Genomic DNA, 22,682 nt, shown 5'->3' on the forward strand with positions numbered 1-22,682 from the left:
GCTAAAAATGGTACTAGTTTAGCGGTGTCACTCACGAATTCCAGCCAATCGTGCAGTCTAACGCAACTAGTTGCGACCAATAGCGCGCGTGATGCGAACTCATCAACCAATCGCGTTGTCGCGGTGTCACACCGCTGCACTGGCCCCTGTCATGCCTCATTATTATTGCCCGTAAGGCCAGTGATCCAGAAGTATGATGTGCTTGTGATCGGATAATTCATATGATTTTTCTTTCAGACGGTTGACAATAAGTACATCTGCGGCGGGACCCTGGTAACGCGCAGCCACGTGATCACAGCCGCTCACTGCGTTACGCGCAAGGGCTCCAGTCGCGTGGTCAACCAGAACACCCTTACTGTGTATCTAGGAAAACATAACCTTAGAACGTCGGTGGAGGGAGTGCAAATTAAATTGGTAAGCTTTTAGAGTTAGACCAGCGATTTTGATATCCCATGCAGTGCACGTGTTATTTATAAGTACGTCTTAATTTCATAGAAGTTTGACGTTTAAAATAACACCGGCACTGCGAGGGCTGTCAATATCGCTGCAGACTTTTCTTGGTCTAGCTCTACCTGCATAAAATTATACAAAGAGGTAAACCAAAATATGCTGTGTAAGTACACAGGTCAGGCCTCCTTAGCAGAAAAGACATACAATACCTATTTCATCTCTTTGAGTTTTGTGCGTAGGTACCTATGTACTTAATGAATCATCATCATCATCATCTCAGCCATAAGACGTCCAGCGCTGAACATAGGCCTCCCCCTTAATGAATGATTTGTTTGAAATGCTTGATTTGTGGATTCATAGTCAGTTTACCAGTTCCTACGATTTTTATAGTTTTAACTGTTTTTAGGCACCTGATCTAAGTAACTGTACATAAACATGTTTGCCATTCCAGGTCTCGGAGATTCGAGTACACCCTCAATACAACGCGTCGTCCTACAGCCGGGACGTCAGCGTACTCAAACTTAGGGAGAGAGTCACTTACAGCGACTTCGTTCGCCCCGCGTGCCTCTGGCCCGACAACGAAGTAGATCTGACGAATGTCATAGGGAAGAAGGGATCGGTGAGTCTATGTTATGACAATTACTTCAAATTGAGAGAGAACAGCGACTTCGTACGTCCCGCGGGCCTCTGGCCCGACAAAGAAGTAGATCTGACGAATGTCATAGGGAAGAAGGGATCGGTACCGTGAGTCTATGACAATTACTTCAAGTTGAGAGAACGACTAATCTACAACGACTTTGAACGCCCCGCGTGCCTCTGGCCCGACAACGAAGTAGATCTGACGAATTTAAAGGGACCCACTGATTAACAGTCCGCCGGACGGTATCAACCTGTCACTTAGAACAAAATTTTGACAGTTCCGAACAACTGATTGGTCGATACCGTCCAACGGACTGTTAATCGCAGAGTGATTCTATTACATGTTAACATGTATTCAAGTTAATCTAGCTAGTCGCTTAGAGCGACTTCGTTCAAACTGTGCACACTTTTCCGATCAGACTGAAACTTAAAGCTGCAGTTACCCAACGAGTTGCACAAAACCAATTTCTAAACATGCAAATACGTCTGCGAGCGATATTCCAAATTTTAATCCATACATTTTTTTTCCATTTTTTACCTTTAATATAAAATTTGAGTTGCACAAAGCACTCGTTTAATCTGAACACAGGTCTCTGCCATCGGTCATTATACAATACGGTTCTGTTCTCTCTTCCACCGGCTTCCAGCGACGTCTTATGAATTAGTGCACCCTCCTTATCAAGGTTTCCATTCGTAGCGCTTGCCTGTCCCAGATCGCATCTCTAACACTTGAATGCCTCAAAGTTTGCAGTACTTCAAGTTATTTCGGTTACCTTAGTTCTGCGAATAATATAGATATCCTTATTTCTGATTGGCGAGTTGTTTGTCCCGAGCATACCCGAGGGTTTTGGGTGTGGGAATGATTTGGTGTATTTATAACTTTATGGCTAATGTACATTCCCGCGCCCAGGCGAGACCCAAGGGTAGGTATGATCCAAGCGTTGTAAAGAGACCATTATCGCACTTTTAATACCGGCGGCAGCGGCGTTTAATACTGGCGGTCCTACGAATCACCTCCCACTTTTATCTTATAAGCATTCTTGTTAAATTAATGAATTTACCTCAATTTGTGAAATGGACCGTACGGTGCGGTAGCAATTAATTTACCGCTATAATTGATCGCTGCTCGTGTTTACCGATGTCTGTTTGCTGGGAACGGACTGTGTGCGGGCGACAAACACAGGTCTACATATCTACATAAAAATAGCTTTGAAACGTATTGCTTTATTTTTAGAAGTGTTCCAACATTTTTATAGGCGCGTGAGGGGAGTACCATCGCCCACACTGATAACTGTCCATCGATGGGCCTTATTACAAAAGGCATAAGGCCCACCGATGAACAGTTAAGAGTGGTGCTGTTTGTACATTCTAGATTTGTGGATAAAAGTGATACCTATAAAATATCCGGAAAAAGTTTCTTCATAAACTCTCCGTATTTAATTCAATTTGTTTTTGATACCAATTACCTACTTAGTATTTTTTTCAGTCAGCTGCCGAGATAGTGCCCCTCCCCCTCCTGAAAATTGCTATGCACGGGGGGTCAGTTATCTCTGCAACTGACTGTGTGAGTCAAGTGGCAATGTCAGCACTATATATTTGATAGTACCTTTTGATGCCACAGTATGGACAAAATCTTTAATCCATTTTATCCACAGGTGGTAGGCTGGGGCTTCGATGACAAGGGCGTGGCCACCGAAGAGCTGACCCTCGTCGAGATGCCCGTGGTAGACCAGGAGACCTGCATCAGGTCTTACAGCGAGTTCTTCGCTCGCTTTACTTCAGACTACACTTACTGTGCCGGTTATAAAGATGGTATGTGTAATACTGAGTGGTTGAGGTTTTAAGAGGTGGAGCCAAGCGCTGACTCTCGTTGAGATGCCCGTGGTAGACCAAGAGACCTGCATCAGGTCCTACAGCGAGTTCTTCGCTCGCTTTACTTCAGACTACACCTACTGTGCCGGTTACAAAGATGGTATGTGTGATGTGATGGTTTTAAGACGTGGAGACAAGCGCTGATCTTCGTTGATATGCTAGTGGTAAACCAAGAAACCTGCATCAGATACTACAGCAAGCTCTTCGCGCTTTACTTCCGAGTACACGTATTGCGCTGGTCACAAAGATGGTAAGTCTAGTCACAAGTGGCTGGGGCCTCCCTAGCGATGACGGTAGTAGGTAGACCAGGCGGCCAACCAAGATGACAATCGCTTATTGCGCTTCGCCATCGAATCGCTTTGTGTCTCTCTATCACTCTTCCATATTAGAGTGACAGTGACAGTTCCGTTTCGTTCGCTACGGAGCGTTAGCAATTGGCATGTTGTCTACAAGGCCAGACCTGCCATTCGCCCTACAGCGAGTTTTCTACTGCAGTCATACCTGCCTACTGCGCAGTTAGCAACTAGGTAGGTACTGAGTTCTTTTCCCTACAATTTCTGTTACGTACGTATGTGCATTTCAAAGTAGTTACTCACAGTGAAATATATAAGATGCTTAATATCTTTATTAATGTTTCTTCATTGCCTTTTATCATTTTCATCTGACTAGTCTATGCTGTAAATATCTTTCGCCTAAGGGCCCCCCCACATTTAGCGTCTTTCAAGCGGCGGCGTTTACAACTCTATGGCCGCTGCTCGACGCAGCGACGTCATTTTCCACAGCGCTGACCAGACGCCGACGCTCGAAAGACGCTAAATGTGGGGTGGCCCTAAGGGTGTCTAGTCAACTCTATAGCTGCTGCTCGACGCAACGTTGGCGCAACTGCGCGACGCCATTTTTTAGCGCTGACTAGACGCCGACGCTCGGGAGACGCTAGTGTGGGTTGGCTCGTCGCTCTAAGAGCCGCCCCACACTATTAGCGTCTTTTAAGCATCGGCGCCTACTGCCGTATTCGAACTTCAATATATTCACAAGAGACGACACGTTCTAGATCCATTCTAGATACGTTATAGTTTAGATATCAACTAGTTCTCTTTTGCAGCGCAATTCGGGCAACTAATGTCACTTTTACGTTAGATAGAGTAAGATATCTATTAGATGTGAATTAGATCTCTAAGTCATATCCTGTGGAAATCGTTCAAGAGTCTCTCCAGAATCGCGCAAATGTCAAACTTGACAGGTTAGATCTTAAACATATCGTTATCGTATCTTGGTGATGTCTAAAAGATGTCTAATAGATGTCTATTTCATAATCCGAATCGGGCCCCTAATCAGCGCTATGGAAAATAGCGTCGCTGCGCAGTTGCGTCAACCCTGCGTCGAGCAGCAGCCATAGAATTGCCTAGCCGCCGACGCTGGGGAGACGCTAGTGTGCCGTGGCTCTAAGCTCACAATCAGACAAAACATCTTCCACCTTCCAGACTGAACATAGTCGCGCTACCCCCTCTGCCACGCATACGGTAATTTTACTCCATGTTCGAGTCGAAAGTGTCTTTGTGTGACGTCCGTGTCTTTGAACGGATCAATCACGGCACGGGACTTCGCTCACCTCGTCCCGCGCACCCCCGCATTTTTGGCATCATCGATTGCATGAAATAATTGCTCTAAACTCGGTCTAGAAAATTCCCAGTCTATGGCTCTAAGTCACCAACTGCATATATTATTTTATTCCTATTTCAGCATATCTATTATATTTAAGTATTTAAACATACCCATTGCTTACAGGATCCGTCGATAGAACAGGCACTAGGAAAAGTATGTCAAATTCGTAATGTTAATTACTAAAACGTAACCCAAATATTCCACTAATATTTTTGTAACTTTAATTCTTAAGACAGCATCGGTTTACTAATGATAACCTCAAAATAATACAAGCTTATCTTCGTAATCTATTAACTAATTACAAGCTAATTTACTTTAAGGCTATTATGGTTACGCGTAACGAACTTTAATTAACGAAATTCTAAATATAGACATATTAACACGTTCGCTGCTGCACAAATCATTGCTACACCTACACTTATTTTATTATTTTAAACTTATTTACCTACTTATTTGATTCTATAAAAATAGGCAGTGCCGGATTTAGACATTTGCCGCCCGTAGGCTATGCCGATTTTGCCGCCCCTATCCGCCTCGCTTTAGGTTTTTTAAATTTCTTTCCTATCAGAGGCGTTTAATTTTTTAGTACAACACACCATAGCCATATTAAAATGCATATAAGGTGACGTCACTAATGTCACATTATAGATATTTATATGGGCCGTTTTTGTCACTGAATGACGATGCGACCTCGTTATATTTGCCTGATCTGGTGTTATGGTGGGTACGGCTGGGTTTTTTGCCATTGAAAAACAAGGTGAGGCATTGCCAATGCCTAAGCATTGGCAGTCAAGCTGGATATAGCTAAGGAGTTCGGTCGGGTCTGGCATCGAGTCTGCTCGAGGGACTATGCTGTACAAATGGATCGCTCGCTTTTTGTCCGGTAGACGCATATGAGCCGTATAGTAGACGGAAGCTACACCGATAGTGTGAACATTACCGCTGGCGTTTTACTAGGTTCTGTGCTATTAATGCTGCATATCAATGATAATCATTGCTATGCAGATTGCAGATGACAGTAGTAGGGTTGCGTGTATTACATAGGCCGTGCCATCCCTCATCCCTCATTCTGTGGTGCTGGAAAGTCATGAGAAGCTTGTATCTGATATCGAGAGTGTATCCTGAGTTTCGGCATGGGATCGGAACAATTTAGTGAGATTCAATACCACGAATACACAAGAATCGACGATGATCCCAAACTCACAATGTAGTCAGATGGTGGTCACATAGGTCACAAAAAATGTAGTTAGTTAAATAAAAACGCGAGCGTAGCGAGCGCGAAATTTTTTCGACAATATAGTAGGTAGGTACACTTTTAGGGTTCCGTACTTCAAAAGGAAAAAAACGGAACCCAACATTATACTACCAGGACACAAGAATCGACGACCATCCCAAACTTACAACGTGGTCAGATGGGTCACAAATAATATTTAGGTACTTAAATGAAAACGCGAGCGTAGCGAGCGCGAAATTTTTTCGAGAAAATAGTAGGTACCTACATTTTTAGGGTTCCGTACTTCAAAAGGAAAAAACGGAACCCATATAGGATCACTTTGTTGTCCGACTGGCCGTCTGTCTTTCTCAATATAAAGGGTCTTGACATGACAGAGGGCGGCAAAATCGACAAAAAATGCTTGTTATTTAAATTTTACAAATAAATTCTGGTCGACCCTATCTGATCTGCCGGCCTAGCCGAGGTTACAATCGCTATCGCTTCGACAACGAAAACCATTATGTCTCTCTATCACACTTCCATATTAGTGCGACAGTGACAGTTGCGTTTCGATCGCTACGGAGCGTAAGCGATCGGCATCTTGGCTACGCGGCCTGAACGGCACGTACAATATTTTTTTGACCCAAATTTGCCGCCCCCTAAAATCTGCCGCCCTAGGCTTCAGCTAGAGTTGCCAGATTGGAAGCCGCTATTATCGGGAAACAATATCAATTTTTCGGGATTTTGGGACTTAAGTCGGGAAAAAAATACATTCAAATTAAAGTACTCATTGTATTAAAAACAACGATATTTTACATTATTGGCACTAAGTCACCTCGCTCGCTCGACGACAGTTCGGAACTTGAAATTATTGTTTTATAACGTGAAGCCGTTTTTCGGGACAGTTTACACTTTGTCGGGAATCGGGAACACATGCTAAAAATCGGGAGAATCCCGCCAAATCCCGACCATCTGGCAACCCTAGCTTCAGCCTACTCAGCCTAGTGGTAAATCCGGCACTGAAAATAGGGAAACCTTGGACAGTGAGCCTTAAGAATGTCGCCAGCTGATCCTAGGGGTGAAGGGAGGGGCATATTTAGTTACAAATTTGTATTGTAACAAGGTGTGTAACGATAATATATTGAGCCCTTTTCGTCATTACTATGAGTATAATTATATTTGATGCGAACTGTAGTGTAGGTACGTATTACCATCGTCCAACTAGGTTCACCGATGGTCATAACTGTTGCTTTTAGTACTCGTAGGTTCACGAGATTCGGCCCGTGATTACTACGATACCTGATAGTATCATAGTAATCACGGACGATGCTTCCAAAATGACTTACTTAAAAACGCGTCCTGTGATGCGATTTCCTTGCAGTTTTCTGGCGTACATATTCTTCTAAACGAAATATCTAAAGAATACTTTTAAAATTGCAGGCAGCTCAGTATGCAACGGCGACAGCGGCGGCGGCATGGTGTTCCTAATGCGAAACTCCTGGTACCTCCGCGGGCTCGTGTCGCTGTCCGTCGCGCGACAGAACGAGTACCGGTGCGACCCGACGCATTACGTCGTGTTCACGGACTTGGCCAAGTTCCTGCCGTGGATCCAGCAGAATATTAGCGACGAATAGTTAAGCTTAACAATACTAGTAATTGCTTGTTTAAATGTAAGTCCGTTTGACCGTTTGACCAGCAAAAACGTCCAGTGGCGTAGCATGAACTAATCTAGGCGTGGGCGAAGTCTCATCTGCAAGACCCTTTTCTTTCACTGTGGGCCTCCCTTAGGGCGCGAGGACGTGGGCGATAGCCCACTTCGCCTACGCCTAGCTACGTCACTGAAGACGTCAACTGACACGCGCGGCAACAAGCGAATGTCAACCTTTGTGTATAAAGTTCACGATGATGCGTCGGACACGATAGGCGTGGCGTTCAAAGGTTTAAGTTCACGCTCTTGCAAAGTGGAAAACCTCCTAAAATAGTCCAGAATAGCAATAATTTTCTCTCAATACTGATATTGTTTTTTTTGTTGTCGAAGTTGGAGATGGAGTTTTCAGTAGGACCAAAAAGTAACTAAATAAATACCTATGACAATTGGCGAAGGATTAAAAAATGCCCTTCTTTTGGAGTAGGTAGGTACAGTCGCCATCAGATATATCGGAGCGGCCATGGTGCTCACAAATATCTGAGCACGCCTCTATTGTCAGGGCGTTAGAGTGCTTGTTCAGATATTGTGAACATCTTGGCCGCTCCGATATATCTGATGGCGACTGTACGTGACGTGACGGGTGGGCCATGTCTTAGCTATAGCTGATTGATATTGCCATGTTGGTTAGTTTTTAAATAGTGCGTTATCTAAGAAATTCTGAACAAACAGCACATAATTTGAACTAAGTATTTACTATAATTACCTATTGCCTATAATTTCATTTTATGTTTACAAAGTTTCGGTCGTGTCGCAAAAGCTAAGGTTCCAAAAGGATACATGGGGCGAGACGAGACTAATTTATATTTATATAGGGCATTCTAGAACTGTCGGGTTCCTTACGCTATAATTTTGACACTTAGTTAAGAAGCCTATATTTGGGATGATAACGTTTGATAATTTAGCTTTTAATTCAACGGTATATAACGTCACGTTCCTGATAAAGTAGACCTTTTTATTTTCGTGTAATCCCCACCTATTCATATTTACTAAAAAGGTACAAACTCATGTTATATCTTGTGGATTATCCAGAAAATTTAATCAAGCTTTCGAACTTTTTGATAATTTTCCGTAACTTACACATTGCACAAGTATACACAGCTACCAATAATATATATAGCTGAGTAATGTGCAAGCTACGGAAAAATACGGTATAGTCTTGGGTCGTCCCATTAAATTAGTCCTATTCTGTTTTCGTCACTCATTCTACATTGAAAGCCACCGACGATTGGAACGAATGCAGAATGAGTCACGAAAGCAGAATAGGACTAATTTAAGAACTTGACGAAAAACGAATGGGACGACCCAAGACGATACCAAAAATACTAAGAGATATCAAAAAGTCCGAAGAATTAACTGGTAGAGTATTTTCTGAATAACTCACAAGAACAGGCGTGCTTTTAATTTAAGGTTTCGTTCTACAATACAAAGAGCCAGGATGTCTTCCGAAAATATTCCAATTGGGAAATTTTCGGCACATCTGTTGATGAGTAAAAGTTAATACTTGAGGTCGATTCAAATTCAACAATTTGTAATCATTTTGTGCTGGTTTTGATACGACCTTGCCGATCGTTTGTGATCAATATAAGCGATCAAGATCGTATCAAAATAGGATCAATACCCTAAAAAATTTTTATAATGAATCAGGTTTCTTGTACGAACCTCATATCTTTGAAATTATCGTTATCTCTTTTATAAAATGAATAATGTGAACCGAATGTGATTTAAGTATTTTACACTTCAGTAATCAACGATACAAGCCTTATTAGCAGTTTTAATATTCCTACGTTCGAGTGTAAATTTTTAATAAATCTTTTTATGCCTATTAAGAGTTGCAGCAAAGTGAATAATACTTGAAGCCGCTACATTTAACAACTTGTTACGGTTTGGACTTTACTTTCCTAGGGGTCATCCATTAATTACGTCACACGAATTTCTAGGTTTTTTGACCCCTCCCCCCTCCTTGTCACACTTGGTCACATTTGGCAAACCCCTCCCCCCTAGTGTGACGTCACATTTTTTCTACGAAATCGCCAAATCGAATTAAGTAAGTACCTAAGTATTATTAATATTTTATCAAAATATTTTTGACGATATAAATATTAGTAATTTTATAACCCAAAACTGCTGGAAAGAAAATTAAACGAATAAAAACGATTATCGTTTTAAAAACTTGTTATTTAAATGTACAGCGAATAAAATATTAATTTAAATAAATTTTCGGTTACTGATGAAGTTAAAGTGACGTCACAAAGTTTGTGTCTCCCCCATCCCCCATGTCACAATATGTCACATTTTCTTGAACCCTCCCTCCCCCTAAACGTGTGATGTAATTAATGGATGACCCCCTACGACCCGATTGGTGCATGCGATATAATTGAAAGTCGTGATGATGATGTCGTAAAATGCACGCCAATCACCAAGGCGATCGTCATGTCAAAACCAGTTCATGCATGTACGGTCTCGACTGAAACTATCGATACGGACAAAGAGCCATAAATATGTATATCCTACGTTAGTATATGGGCATTAAGTCGTGTATATATATTTTTGGCTCTTTTTTCGTAGCGTTTTTTAAGATGTGACTGTACCTACCAAGTTGTTAAAATGAATCGGGCTCCTAGTTTTTTTTACTCCAGATGCTAAAATGTCAGTTCGATTGTAGTACACAATCGTAACTTTAGTACAAAATCGTTGTAAAATCAGTTTCCGAAAAGTACATTGACCAATAGCCTCCTAAGACCCAGTCATTTTTGCACTTTTGAATTTGGAACCTTCTTTTATTTCATTCACTATATTTCAGAATTCGATTTTATGTTGGTCAAGCAGATCTTGTCAGAAAAAGGCGGCAGTTTTGAAAAATGTAGGGCGAAGGGATATCGTCTCATAGAAAATTTGAATTTCGCGCCTTTTTCTACTGACAAGATTTGCTTGACCGTCTATAATTTGTTATTTTTAAAGGAACTCAGGACTTTCAATTAGGAGGATAGAAGTTTCATTTTGTATCTGAGATATAAAAACAGAACTTAGGAATCTCCGACTTATGTATTTTGCTCAATATTGTGCCAAGTTAAAACAGAGCCATTTATTGTTGGATATTTTTTCTTTAAGTTAAATACTTGTGTTTAGGATTCTGCTCTCTAGAGTCAAATCTAATAAATGTGACATGAAATTTTCAATGTGACTAAAATAATATTGAGATTATATTATATATTTTTTACAAATTCTGTTTTATTAGTACTTACCCACCATACCTGCATGCCATTTTTAGAAAATATGTTCAAAAGATTTATATTTAAATAAAAATACCATATTTGAAAATATATAAGGGTTTACTTAATATACATTATGTTAACCAATCAATTGTTGAGAGAAATCGAACTGATTTATCAGACTCAGGAATCACCAGAATTAAAAAAAAACATTAAACCTAACTACATTTTCCTAAATTGTCTTAAAGACCTATAAAATTTCACGTTCGCTATTGACAAAAAGACATAACTGATTCAAATAAAACAATCTTAAGCCTTTCAAACTCTTTAATGTTAATAAAAAGAATCTTAGGATAATAAAACAAACGAATTACAATAAGAAAAAGCGGGAAAATTTACAAAAATCTGTCAACTTAAACCATTACACACTTAAAATAAACGGAGTTTGGAGTAGGACCAAAATCAAAACTAATATACAAGCTGCAAACGAAAATAACATTTAATGTAAGTAACAAAGTATAATTGGATTTTTAACTCACAGAAAACGCTTTTGAAACAAACTCATCAATTTGACAAAACGAAAAAATGCATCCTATCACGCAATATTTTACAAAAATTCTCAAATTCATTAAACATATATATCGAATACTTTTTAAAGTATAGTATTAATTGCCATCTTTATCGGCATTTTAATTGCTTCTACTAGAGATACAACATTTAACGACTTATGCAGTGCACATTTGCATTTTTTTAAAGTTCCATATAATATTTAAACTCCTTCACTCGATATCTTTTTTATAAAGATAACAATGTTCCCTGACAATTCCATGCCAGAATCTCTCAATTAAAAATATGTACACCATTGAGATCAAAAGCAACCTCCAAAAAATATACAATTTCAAATCAAATCCATTGTATTTTTGTACAGTTCTACCAGTAAGGAGTTGGGCCGTTCCTACAGCGTTGGCCTCTGAATCTTTCCTCTCCAAAGTTCGGGGCCCAGGGTAAGTTTCGGCCCCGGTTAGGCCTCGGGCCTTTGCCGGGGAGGTAGTTAGGGTAGGGTACCCGGTTGGCGCAGGCGCCGGGCCGGCAGCCGTTGCGAGGGGTGTTGGGGTGACTGCCGCCTAAGGGCGGGCCGGAAAAGTCCTCCCAGGGCTCTGGTATCATGCAACTGCCGCAGTTCCAGGAATAGTCGCCTGTGGATAGAACAGATTTTAGAATGCTCAGGATTGAAAGCGTAAAATCAATATAGGCCTTAACCTTTTAACCGCCGCATTTTTGATCGAGCGTGCTCGTGTCACCACCGACAGTAATTTGTACCACGCAGAGTAAGGTTGGCACAGTTACGGGAGTTATAAATGTGCTATAAAAACCAAATCAGATCTTTGTCTTATTTATCAGACTGTGGCGAAATGAGCTGGACAGGTATTGTCTTATATATCAGACTCTGGCGGTTAAAGGGATAATTTTAACCTTTTGAACGCCAAGAACACCTAAAGGCTTCGTGACTAGTCATGCCAACAGCGCCATAAACACGTAGTGTTATGGCGTACGCTATCAAAAAACTTTCAAGTAAGCTTTACATTAGCTCACTTGCGCCTGTGACCTTGGCGTGTGAGTAACGTTATTATTATTTTTTAATCACTTTAATGGTTAAAATATATCATAATAATATGTTGCTTGAAACAATTTGATGATGCATCCGAAATTATATTTCCTGAGAAACCGTCGATTTATATAATAAAGTAAATAAGGTTTTATGAATAAGCTAACCTGAATCCTTGTATGCTCAAACACAAGAGAAAAAAATTGTTTATTTTTATATACATACATGAAGACTTCTGAGATTCATTAGACCTAAAACCTTCAAACTTGTCATAACTGAATTTAAGTTTACATTTTTGCCATAAAATGTTTATAAGTGGGTATTATAATCAGCAAATGAATCTCAGTACACATGTTAAATATACTTTGATAAGGATAAGCCATTAATAATTAGCAGACAAATTATAACAAAAATGCCATGTCATGAATAATATTTATTATACATCATAACTATTATTTTGGCCAGAATTTGGAAGAATACTTTTTGTCTTTCGTTTGACCTATTGTGTTTATATTTTAATCACAAAATTACATTAGAACCTCTAAAAGTTCAGTTTATTCAAATGTTACATGTTTTTTTTTTAAGTACGAATATTGCAATTGCCATTCTAAAGGCGTTTGCAACATTTTTTACTTTATTTTTACAGATAAAAGACTTATTAAAATTAACCATAATTAACAATCTAACGTTTATAATGAGATCTGCTATAGGAAACATAACAAATATCATAGTTATTACATAAATGATCAGCACAAACTTCTATGTATAAATATTTAAAAATATGTCGAATTATATTCGTTTCTTAAAAATAAAATTACGACGTCTAAAAAAGGAAATTACGTCAATAAGGCTACAATTTATACATATCATAATCTACGTTGTATGACAAATTACATTAAATAATAGTAAGCGTTATGCTTTTAAATAATTCATCGCTTAAAATATCGATTATTAATGGAGTAAAATATTAGGAAATTATTTCCAAATATTACCTTCTACTTTCCAAGAATATAAGTGCCACTATGGGGTGCACTAGGACATTTTTTCTACATACAATTACCAGGAAAACTATAAAATATAAAATATTTTAATTTGAATCTACATTCGGAGTTCTGCTCCATTAATTTTCGAAAACAATTAGGCCTCCCTAATAACAAGCTAGGTACATAATCGAAATAATTTACTTAAAATTTTATTATTAAACATCGGAAAACTAGAATAGCAATTCACAATATAAATGAGCATGCATATATTTCCGCGCGAGGATAATTTTACTTCAATATCATTTTATTTTTAATTTCAGTGAATCGCAAAACCTATTTAAACCTGAAGGTAAAGGTTAACAATATTAAGATGACTATTTAAGTGGTTTATATGTAAACAGAACAAATACATAAATTGATTAAAATTTCACAAAATAGACGCAGGTAGATAGGCACATTTCATGTTTAGTTATTTGATTAGGCTCACGTAAGCTAAACGTACTTAAACTACATCAATAAAAATAAATAACGTCCAAATATTAATTATCTCCTTATTATATATCACACATAAAACGTCAGAACTAATATTAAAATGCCTAATGCTTTCAAAACTGAGCAAGCTGAATAACACTGATTAGCGCCAATAACATATTAGGGCACTTCATTTCGTTTTTGATTCGTCAACATAAATTGACACAAATGTAGGCACTGAGTATTTAAGTTATTAATGCTGCTCGGTATCCTACGTCCATTTTGTGGCGATTAAATCATTTTAATAATAAAAACACTTCCAATATTATAAGTCGAATTAACCTTAAAATTAACAAGCTGATAATCAATTGCTACGTCATATCATATAGGCAAAGAAACTAACTATTAATACAACAAACTGCAGTAAAAACCAAGATCTTTAAATTAAAGTAAAGAAATCCCGTTTTCGTAATGGCTCACTTAAGTAACGATTTTAAAATATGTATTTTCAGCGTTTAATATAATACAGTTTCTAATACGTTACACACCCTATGAACACCATACCTATCACGCCGAATGAATGGTCCTTATGATAGTTCCTTCAAATAACGTTTGGTTGAGCATAATTTAAAAAATAATTGAAGAAATATATTTTTACCGTATTTTTATGAATTAAATATTTCATTTTTGAATAAATTAACCTTTTGGACGTCAATGACCGATATATCCACACCGCAGGTTCAACGTCATAGACCGATTAATCGGTCACAGACCACAGAGCAACATATACCTACGTGAATATGCATAAAGTTCAATTTCAGTTTTGACACTTCGGTGACGTGGCGTCCGAGTGACAGCTTTTGTGTTTGACACGGCGTCGAAAAGGTTAAACTTCTTAAAAAAGTCTACAAACATTTTACGTGAAAGATTCTTCATATAAAAAGGAACTGTAATAGTCCATCATTCGACGCGTCTCAGGTATAACTGTATAAGTCATCTCATCCCCTTAAATAATCCAAATCTACATAATTATTCTAAGCGAGCGTCATATCAAAACATATTGCTACTTGTAACGCCTAAATTAAATTCTTGGCCAATAGCATGAAGCTAAGACCATATTATGCCCAATATTGTGACATTTGTGACCCTCTCACTAACCAGACCCAATGACATTCTTTGAAACTCATTATGTCCTTTTTGCATTTGAAAATATCAATTTCCCTTTTTTATATTACCATCGTCGTTTATAACGCTCTCTGTTTTAGTTATTATATTTACAATATAAGCGACAATGACTATAAGAAAAGCATTGAACTTCAAGAAGCTTTGGAAGCCAATTAGTAAGAGGGTCACGGCTAAATATATAAAATAGAACCTTTTAACCGCCATAGAATTTTTCATCGAAGTTATACGAAGTTTGGACTTATTTATCAGACCGCGGCGAAATTAGCACGATTTTGTATGTCTTATGTATCAGTCTAAGGTGGTTAAAAGGTTAATACATCGCTTTAACAAGATTAAAACGTCATTAAACCGGTGAACGTACTATACATTAGAAATTACGCTTCTTTAGGCACAATTCACGTTGGGTAACTATTTCTAGCATTCTATATCTACTAATCGCGGAATGAGGAATGTAGACCTTCGCTGCAAACATTAAGGTCTATAATTTAACAACACTTTACCCCCCATTTACATAAAATATTTTTTACATACATCGCTAATCCAATATACAGTTTGATATATGTTAAAACTATGCTATGAAGGGACGAGAGAACATGTGATGGATATTGAAACATACAATATACATTTCTTTTTTTTCACGACTAAAAGCTGGAAAAAAAAACAAACCGACAAAAATACATGTCAACATTTTTTCTAGAAATGTTTTAAGATTCAACTTACGTTTCTTAAGTCTTGTCATGACCATTATATTATACAATATAATTACCTAGTTCAAAATCACATCTAGTGCATTTTCGCAATAACACTTACATCATAATATCTAGAGATCTTACGCATACTTTTCAGATATCCACCACAGAAAAAGTACGTTAAGGAAAGGACATTCAATATGTTTAGATTTTTTCCGACCTTTCGAAAAAAAAATTATATATACACAATAGATAAAATAATTGGGTAAGTAAATAAGTAAAATCATAAGAATAAACGCGAAAAATATTTAATATTTTTTTCGTATATTAACATTAAATAGAGTCGTAATATCACATTTAACGCCACGTTATTATTTTTTTTTTTTGATTATTTTAGATGGGTCATACACATTTTATCATAGTATAATAATTAACTCGTTGGCGTCTTTTCTGCCTCTCAAATCTCAAAGTTAAGGGAATCTAAAATATTTTTTTACGCTGCATCTTTACAGGCGATACATTCAATAATTGAGACTCAAATGACCCGAGTCCTTAACTTTTATTGACACTCTACAGCAGCGGTCGGCAACTAGCGGCCCGCGAGCCTCCCTGGCTATTTAGTATGTAATATTTGTCAATATACAATAACGACAATGTCTGATAAATTCATAGTATTAACAAAGTGCGGCCCGCGTCCACTTCGTTAACTGCTATGTGGCCCTTGGCTACTAAAAGGTTGCCGACCGCTGCTCTACAGTGACATTTTTCTAAAACGTGTTTGACCCAGATACATAAAAAAACCGGTAAAAATGTAAACATATTTTAGGGGAAACGAGAACAACACTCATAGACTCCGAAACAACTACGAAACATCCGAATCACCGCATTGTATTGTCACTGTAACGAATCCGTTCACAACGTATGCGTAACATACAAATATAAATTAACAAATATTATTCCGAATATGGGCCATTTTATTTAGGGCCCCCCCACATCTAGCGTCTTTCGAGCGTCGGCGTCTGGTCAGCGCTATGGAAAATGGCGTCGCTGCGCAGTTGCGTCAACGTTGCGTTGAGCAGCGGCCATAGAGTTGTAGACGCCGACGCTCGAAAGACGCTAGTGTGTGGTTGGGGTGGCCCAAAATTGTAGGGGGTCCGCTCCGCTCCGTGCACCCGCACCAACTAGCGGACGCCCCGTACACTAAATGCACACTGCACTTTTAATTTGGATATTTTTGTGTTAGTATTTCCACTCAGAATCACGAGTTTCGTTACCATTTCTCATAGACTTAGGCCCACTTGCACCATTCGACTAACCTGGGGTTAACCGGTTAAACCTGGAGTTACCATGATTACCAGTACAATTTGCCAACAAACTGCAATTGCAGTTTGGCGAGGAATATAATGTTTATAAAAGTGTTGTGTACTTTATGATAAATAAAAAATAAAAAAAAATAAAAAATTTGACACTGGGTTAACCGATTCGGTGTTGATGACACGCCTGCCGTGTCATCAATGTTTTTTACGTGTCGCGTATGACACGGGAGAAATGTCATCAATCATCATATTCTATGGCGCATGGCATGGCTGCCGTGTCACGAAATGATTGTTCCGCTCCACAGGCAAAAGTTTTCGAAAATGGAACACGCAACGAATCGGTTAACGGTTTAACCGCTTAGCCGCGGGTTATTGAGATGGTGCAAGTGGGCCTTAGTAGACAAGCATAATATGGCATTTTGTAAACATGCAAACAGACTCACAGGACAATGTACCTACCTTAATATCACAAATTCCTATTTATGATTTTTTTAAATCCCGCGTACGTTGTGAACCAAATCCAAGTTTACACAAAACTAACACTGATACATTGAGACATCTATTTCACAACAGGTGATATACGATTCTCGGCCGTATGCATTGCATATAGGGATTACATTAGGTTGACAACTCACGGCTTATTCTTATTGTATTCTTTTCGACAAAATTAGTAACTATTGAATAGGCAACTAAGTAATATTATGTTCGTTAGGGTCATCAAGAGTATACTTAAACTTCGTTTTTTTAGCATTAATATGAACTTCGCAGAAGTAAACTTGTGCTTCCAAATCGGACACTTTTTGCGGTAAAATTTTGAAGTGTATAAGTATAGACCATGCTGCTATTGTTAATTGCATTATTATTAACAATTAAAGATTCTGATAAAAAATGCATAATTACTTCTGTGGAGTTATTTCTAAAGCTAGAAAAACGAAGTATAGTGGAAGCGAAATAAGTCATACTAAATAAGTAATTACTTTTTTTGCTATTTAGAATGTAATTAATGTTATGGTATTTGGATATATGTATTTAATACCCTTTTAAATTACCTTAAAGTTGGACTCGAGACGAATACCCTCGTTTTCGCTCGTGCGACTAACGAATCCGATCTGGGGGCCTAGCCAAGGCCTCCTGAAGCCTTTTACCGCCAACGTGTAGCGTAATAAACTATAGAATGTTTAAAATATTAAACCTTCAAAAATCTACAAATACAGGCCTAGAGACCGACAGTAGTAAGTACATGACTTTTTCACTCCCACTATAACAATGGAATATCGAAACATTTTATACAACTGTGAGGCCCCTTTCCCGTACATATTTAATAACAACGAAGCGCCTATAATAATGTATTAAGCTATAATAATGCTGTTTAACAGACGACTTTAATCTATTGAGCACATATCGTGTTTCATAAGCCAATACATTGCGTGTTGCATGCGATTTTACACCGTATTCCGTGTGATTGTAGTATAAAATCGCGTACAGTAAGAATAATAAAACCGTATAGAAAATACTTGCTACTCTTTCTATTTATTAAAAGAAAGATAGATGCATAGTAATATGAGTCAGAAATATCATGTTTTTTTTTCATTATTGACAACCCTAACGAGTTAACTATTACAGACTGTCAGTATATTTAAGTGCCGCCGTAAAGAAGTGGTGCTTCTATACGCATTCTATTATTCTCATATTACCGTGACTTGAGAATAAAAAAGGTCCCATCTAACATTTTGATAGTTGAAATATGACTTTAAATAACGTTTATATTAAGGTTGATATTCATACTACACCTTTTTTTTTCTCAAATCACGAAGTGATAGTTACAGGTGAAATAGTTATATAAAATTATTAAATTGACTTTAGCACAACTTATGTTAGTAAAATTATTTTTCGTACTAATGCGACACCGAGCAGAGAGTATATTGTTATTGTTTTATTTTTTATTTGTTTATTTACGACTAAATGTTCCAACCGTAGATTTTTTAATTTTTCACCTATTTGATGTTAGTTTAACAAATGGCATAACATTAATTTCCAAAAAAATGGGACGATGTAATTTTTAAATTTGATAGTTGGATATAAACTGTTTATACATAAACTGTTTTTTTTTACTTTTAGGTTATTTTACAAGCACAGAAACGATTGAAACGGAGATATCATGCTATCACATATATTTTTTGTCTTTTTTTTAAATTTTAAATCGGTGTCAACAGTCCTAAAGAGGAGAGTACAAATATAGAAACCCATGAACTATAGTGTCAGTGCACGTCTACATCTAGCCTAAAGGTCAGGAAGTCTAGAACTTTAGACTAACTAGGTAACAGTGGATTTGTGCTGAGACGGGGTCCCTTTGTTTGTATTTCACAATAAAAGTATTATAAACAGTACGACAAATTATGTTTAACCTTTTGACCGCCAAAGAACGTGAACTGACGCGCGTGGCTACAGGCCAATATCAACCTTCGTGCATTCCAGCAAGGTTCAGAGGGCTTACTGCGAACCACGTTCGACGTGTTGCCTCCCTGTCACACTTACGTACGAACTTACAAATGCGACAAGGGGGCAACACGTCGAACGTGGTTCGCGGTAGACACTCAGGATGACGCGGCGCGCACGATACGCGCGGCGTTCAAAAGGTTAAAAAAAGCTATTTATGATATTTTAGGTTTTCTATCGTATATGATATCACGCTTGAGGCTTGGAGAGTCTTTACACCTTCAAATCTTAGTAGTATTATTAGTACTCTGACAATGGGTACCTTTTACTTTTACATCTTCAAATTTAATGTAACCATACTTTTGAATTTTCGATCATCATAATCGAAAGAGTTGTTTTTACGGTGTTTATCAAAAATGTTAAGAACACAAATGTGTCGATCCACGGAAAGAGGTACCTTATGGCTGTCGGCGCTTACGTCACGTAGCACCACATTTTGGAGCGTCGTTAACAATAGCATAAGTGCCAACCGCCATAAGGTACCTTTACCAAAGGAACGTCACAAATACACTAATAGGTACGTAGTTTAAGATCATACACTAACTAATACGGAGTTTTAGATCGTAAATATGGTGTCAAACTTCTATTCATTAATGACTCCGATATTTAGATGTAAATCGTGAAAAATGTCACTAAGTTTTAACAAAGCAAGTTTTCTGTTTATAATACTTTTTTCGCGTTTTAGATAAAGATCATGTGATATCGTGCTGAGTTAGGTTATATGTAAAAGTACATAAGAAATTAAAGTAAATTCGAAAAAAGGATGTCATTGAAAACAATTTAAGATTCAGAAAACCTAAATAAAAATTCAATCCAACGTCTAAAAAAAGTCAATTGCCTATGATTGAACACTATGATTTTGAAAGTAATTTTTGTATACAATAAAATATAATTGTATGGTGAAAATTGCGGGTGTCTAAATACTTTTGAGCGGGTAGTGTATGTAGAATTCGTTTTTGTCTTCGTTTTTTACGCATAATTAGAATTTAGTTCATGCAAAAACGAATAAAACATTTCTTTAACTCAGCACGAATAATTACTACACATTATCCAACCTTTAAAAAGACGAAACACTACTTTTTTATTTTATTTTTATCCTTTATGCCTCAGTCATAACAAACGTTTAGTTTTTTTGTGAACAATTTTTGTTCATATACTTAAATATATTCGTAATTAAAAGATCGAATCACAGTCACAGATGGTACCGTCCAAACGCATAATGAGCAAAAAAAAACTACATAGGTAATATGTATTTTTTAAACCTTGTAACAAAAAATGTCCACAAAATGGCAATCCTTGAGAAAATTGTCGATACAGAAGTCTATATTCTATGATTACTTACTGTTTAATATATACTTACTGTTTAGTATATAGAAACAACTTTAGGAAGGTAACAGTGGACAGGGGATTACATTAATGGCCTATGCACACCGGCTGCGTGTGCGTGACGTGCACGTGCGCGTGCGGCGTTGTAGTATACAGATCCTTAAGAGAGATGGCACACCGCTTGCGTGACGTGTGCGTGTGCGGCTCCAACATTTTAGCACACGCACATGCGCACGTCACGCACACGCAAGCCGGTGTGACTCGGCCTTAAGTTTAACTACAGATCTTACATAGTACTGTTTTCGTGGAATATTTAGCAAATAACCAATTAGATTAAGGTCGAATTTAAACTGTCGTGAGTCATAATGATTTAAGCCAAAAATACGGTTTAAATGACGTAATTTTAGTTACTCCGAAACATGTTTAAGAGACCAAGAATCTTAGTAACTCCGAAACATGTTTAAGAGACCAAGAATCTTAGTAACTCCGAAACATGTTTAAGAGACCAAGAATCTTAGTCACTCCGAAACATGTTTAAGAGACCAAGAATTTTAATCACTCCGAAACATGTTTAAGAGACCAAGAATTTTAGTCACTCCGAAACATGTTTAAGAGACCAAGAATTTTAGTCACTCCGAAACATGTTTAAGAGACCATGAATTTTAGTCCCTCCGAAACATGTTTAAGACACCAAGAATTTTAGTCACTCCGAAACATGTTGCGCTAAAATTACATGAGTTAAATCGAGTTTTTTGGCTTGAATTAGATTGAAGATCCAAAATATTTATATTGCGTAAATCAAAACTTTTAGCGACCAATCATAGCCCTTTTTAATTAAATAGCAGGAAATTGTGTGTTGTGTATTCAAAGCTGCGGGCCGGGTATATTTATGGAGAACGAATAACTGACATGTGGACCGGTTTTTGATGTCAACAATGTACTAAGAGCTTCTTTTATATGGGGCATTATCTATGAAAAGGGACCTTATTGGCAGCCCGCTATATAGAGTCAATATCTACGCCCACAACTATTAATATTAATTAGGTAAATTTAGTGATAAGTCTATGATAATTAGTTTTAAGTACATATTATATTTGTAACCCATAACTTGCATGTTTGGTTTAACTGTCAATGTAAAGTTGGTTAAATAAAGTTGGTTAAAGTTGGTCCTTTTCATGGATAACGTCACATATATTCCGTCGGTGGTAATAAAAAGTATACAAGTGATTTTTGTTAGTAGGTAGGTAATATACAATGATACATGTGTTGAAAATGAATTATTATATCCTCCAAGAGTAATTTTAGCAATTTTATTCGTTCATATTTTTTTTTTTGTCATTTTAAAAGAAACTCGGGAGGTTACAAAAACCATACGAAAAAAGCACTAAACACTATACAAAGTCCCTATATCCTCGTGTCCTCGAGACGGAACTTTTTGCAATACAGCCCTTTTCAAAACCTCGTCATGTATTTGGGCTGGTAGAAGTCGCGGCGGAGGAAGCGTGGTTGCATGTGGTTGCTGTAGTCGGTACGGTGGAGCATATCCAGCTGGTCCAGGCTGTGGTGGCGTTGGGGGATGCAGGGGTCCACTGGGCAGCGTGCGGGTTAAGCACAATTTAAAAAAAAACTGATTTGCATGACCGAAGTGATCCCATAAAGTGGGTCATCCGCATTCGAGGGAAGCCAGTGCTGTGAAACTGGTTTAACTTGACAGACATTCAGACGTACTCTATATGAGAGTAACTACTGATGAAACTCACCGTAACTCACCGTATAAGTGTTCCGTGAACAAAGTTTTACACACAAAAAGAACGTAGCGGGAATATTCGGCGCCAATGTAACATCCATCCAATTTTA

The 22,682-nt window shown here is 37.7% G+C and overlaps 2 protein-coding genes across 6 annotated transcripts in view; one reads left to right on the forward strand and one right to left on the reverse strand.

Annotated features, from left to right (window-relative positions):
* Nucleotides 1-10,765, forward strand: part of LOC134674464 (proclotting enzyme-like) — a 61,193-nt gene extending 50,428 nt beyond the window's left edge. For both annotated transcript variants that reach the window (XM_063532542.1, XM_063532543.1), the window contains 5 exons: nt 238-414; nt 902-1,069; nt 2,745-2,917; nt 4,760-4,776; nt 7,277-10,765. In XM_063532542.1, coding sequence (XP_063388612.1) covers nt 238-414; nt 902-1,069; nt 2,745-2,917; nt 4,760-4,776; nt 7,277-7,470 — 729 coding nt within the window. In that variant the 3' untranslated portion in view covers nt 7,471-10,765. The remainder of the gene's footprint in view (nt 1-237; nt 415-901; nt 1,070-2,744; nt 2,918-4,759; nt 4,777-7,276) is intronic.
* Nucleotides 10,766-11,062: 297 nt separating this feature from the next.
* LOC134674477 (protein sex-lethal-like) overlaps nt 11,063-22,682 on the reverse strand; it is a 38,730-nt gene continuing 27,110 nt past the window's right edge. For all 4 annotated transcript variants that reach the window (XM_063532574.1, XM_063532572.1, XM_063532573.1 and 1 more), the window contains one exon: nt 11,063-11,949. In XM_063532574.1, the coding sequence (XP_063388644.1) occupies nt 11,684-11,949 (266 nt within the window). In that variant the 3' untranslated portion in view covers nt 11,063-11,683. The remainder of the gene's footprint in view (nt 11,950-22,682) is intronic.

The sequence above is a fragment of the Cydia fagiglandana genome, chromosome 20 (genome assembly GCF_963556715.1).
Source record: "Cydia fagiglandana chromosome 20, ilCydFagi1.1, whole genome shotgun sequence".
In the NCBI taxonomy this organism is placed as follows: Eukaryota; Metazoa; Arthropoda; class Insecta; order Lepidoptera; family Tortricidae; genus Cydia; species Cydia fagiglandana.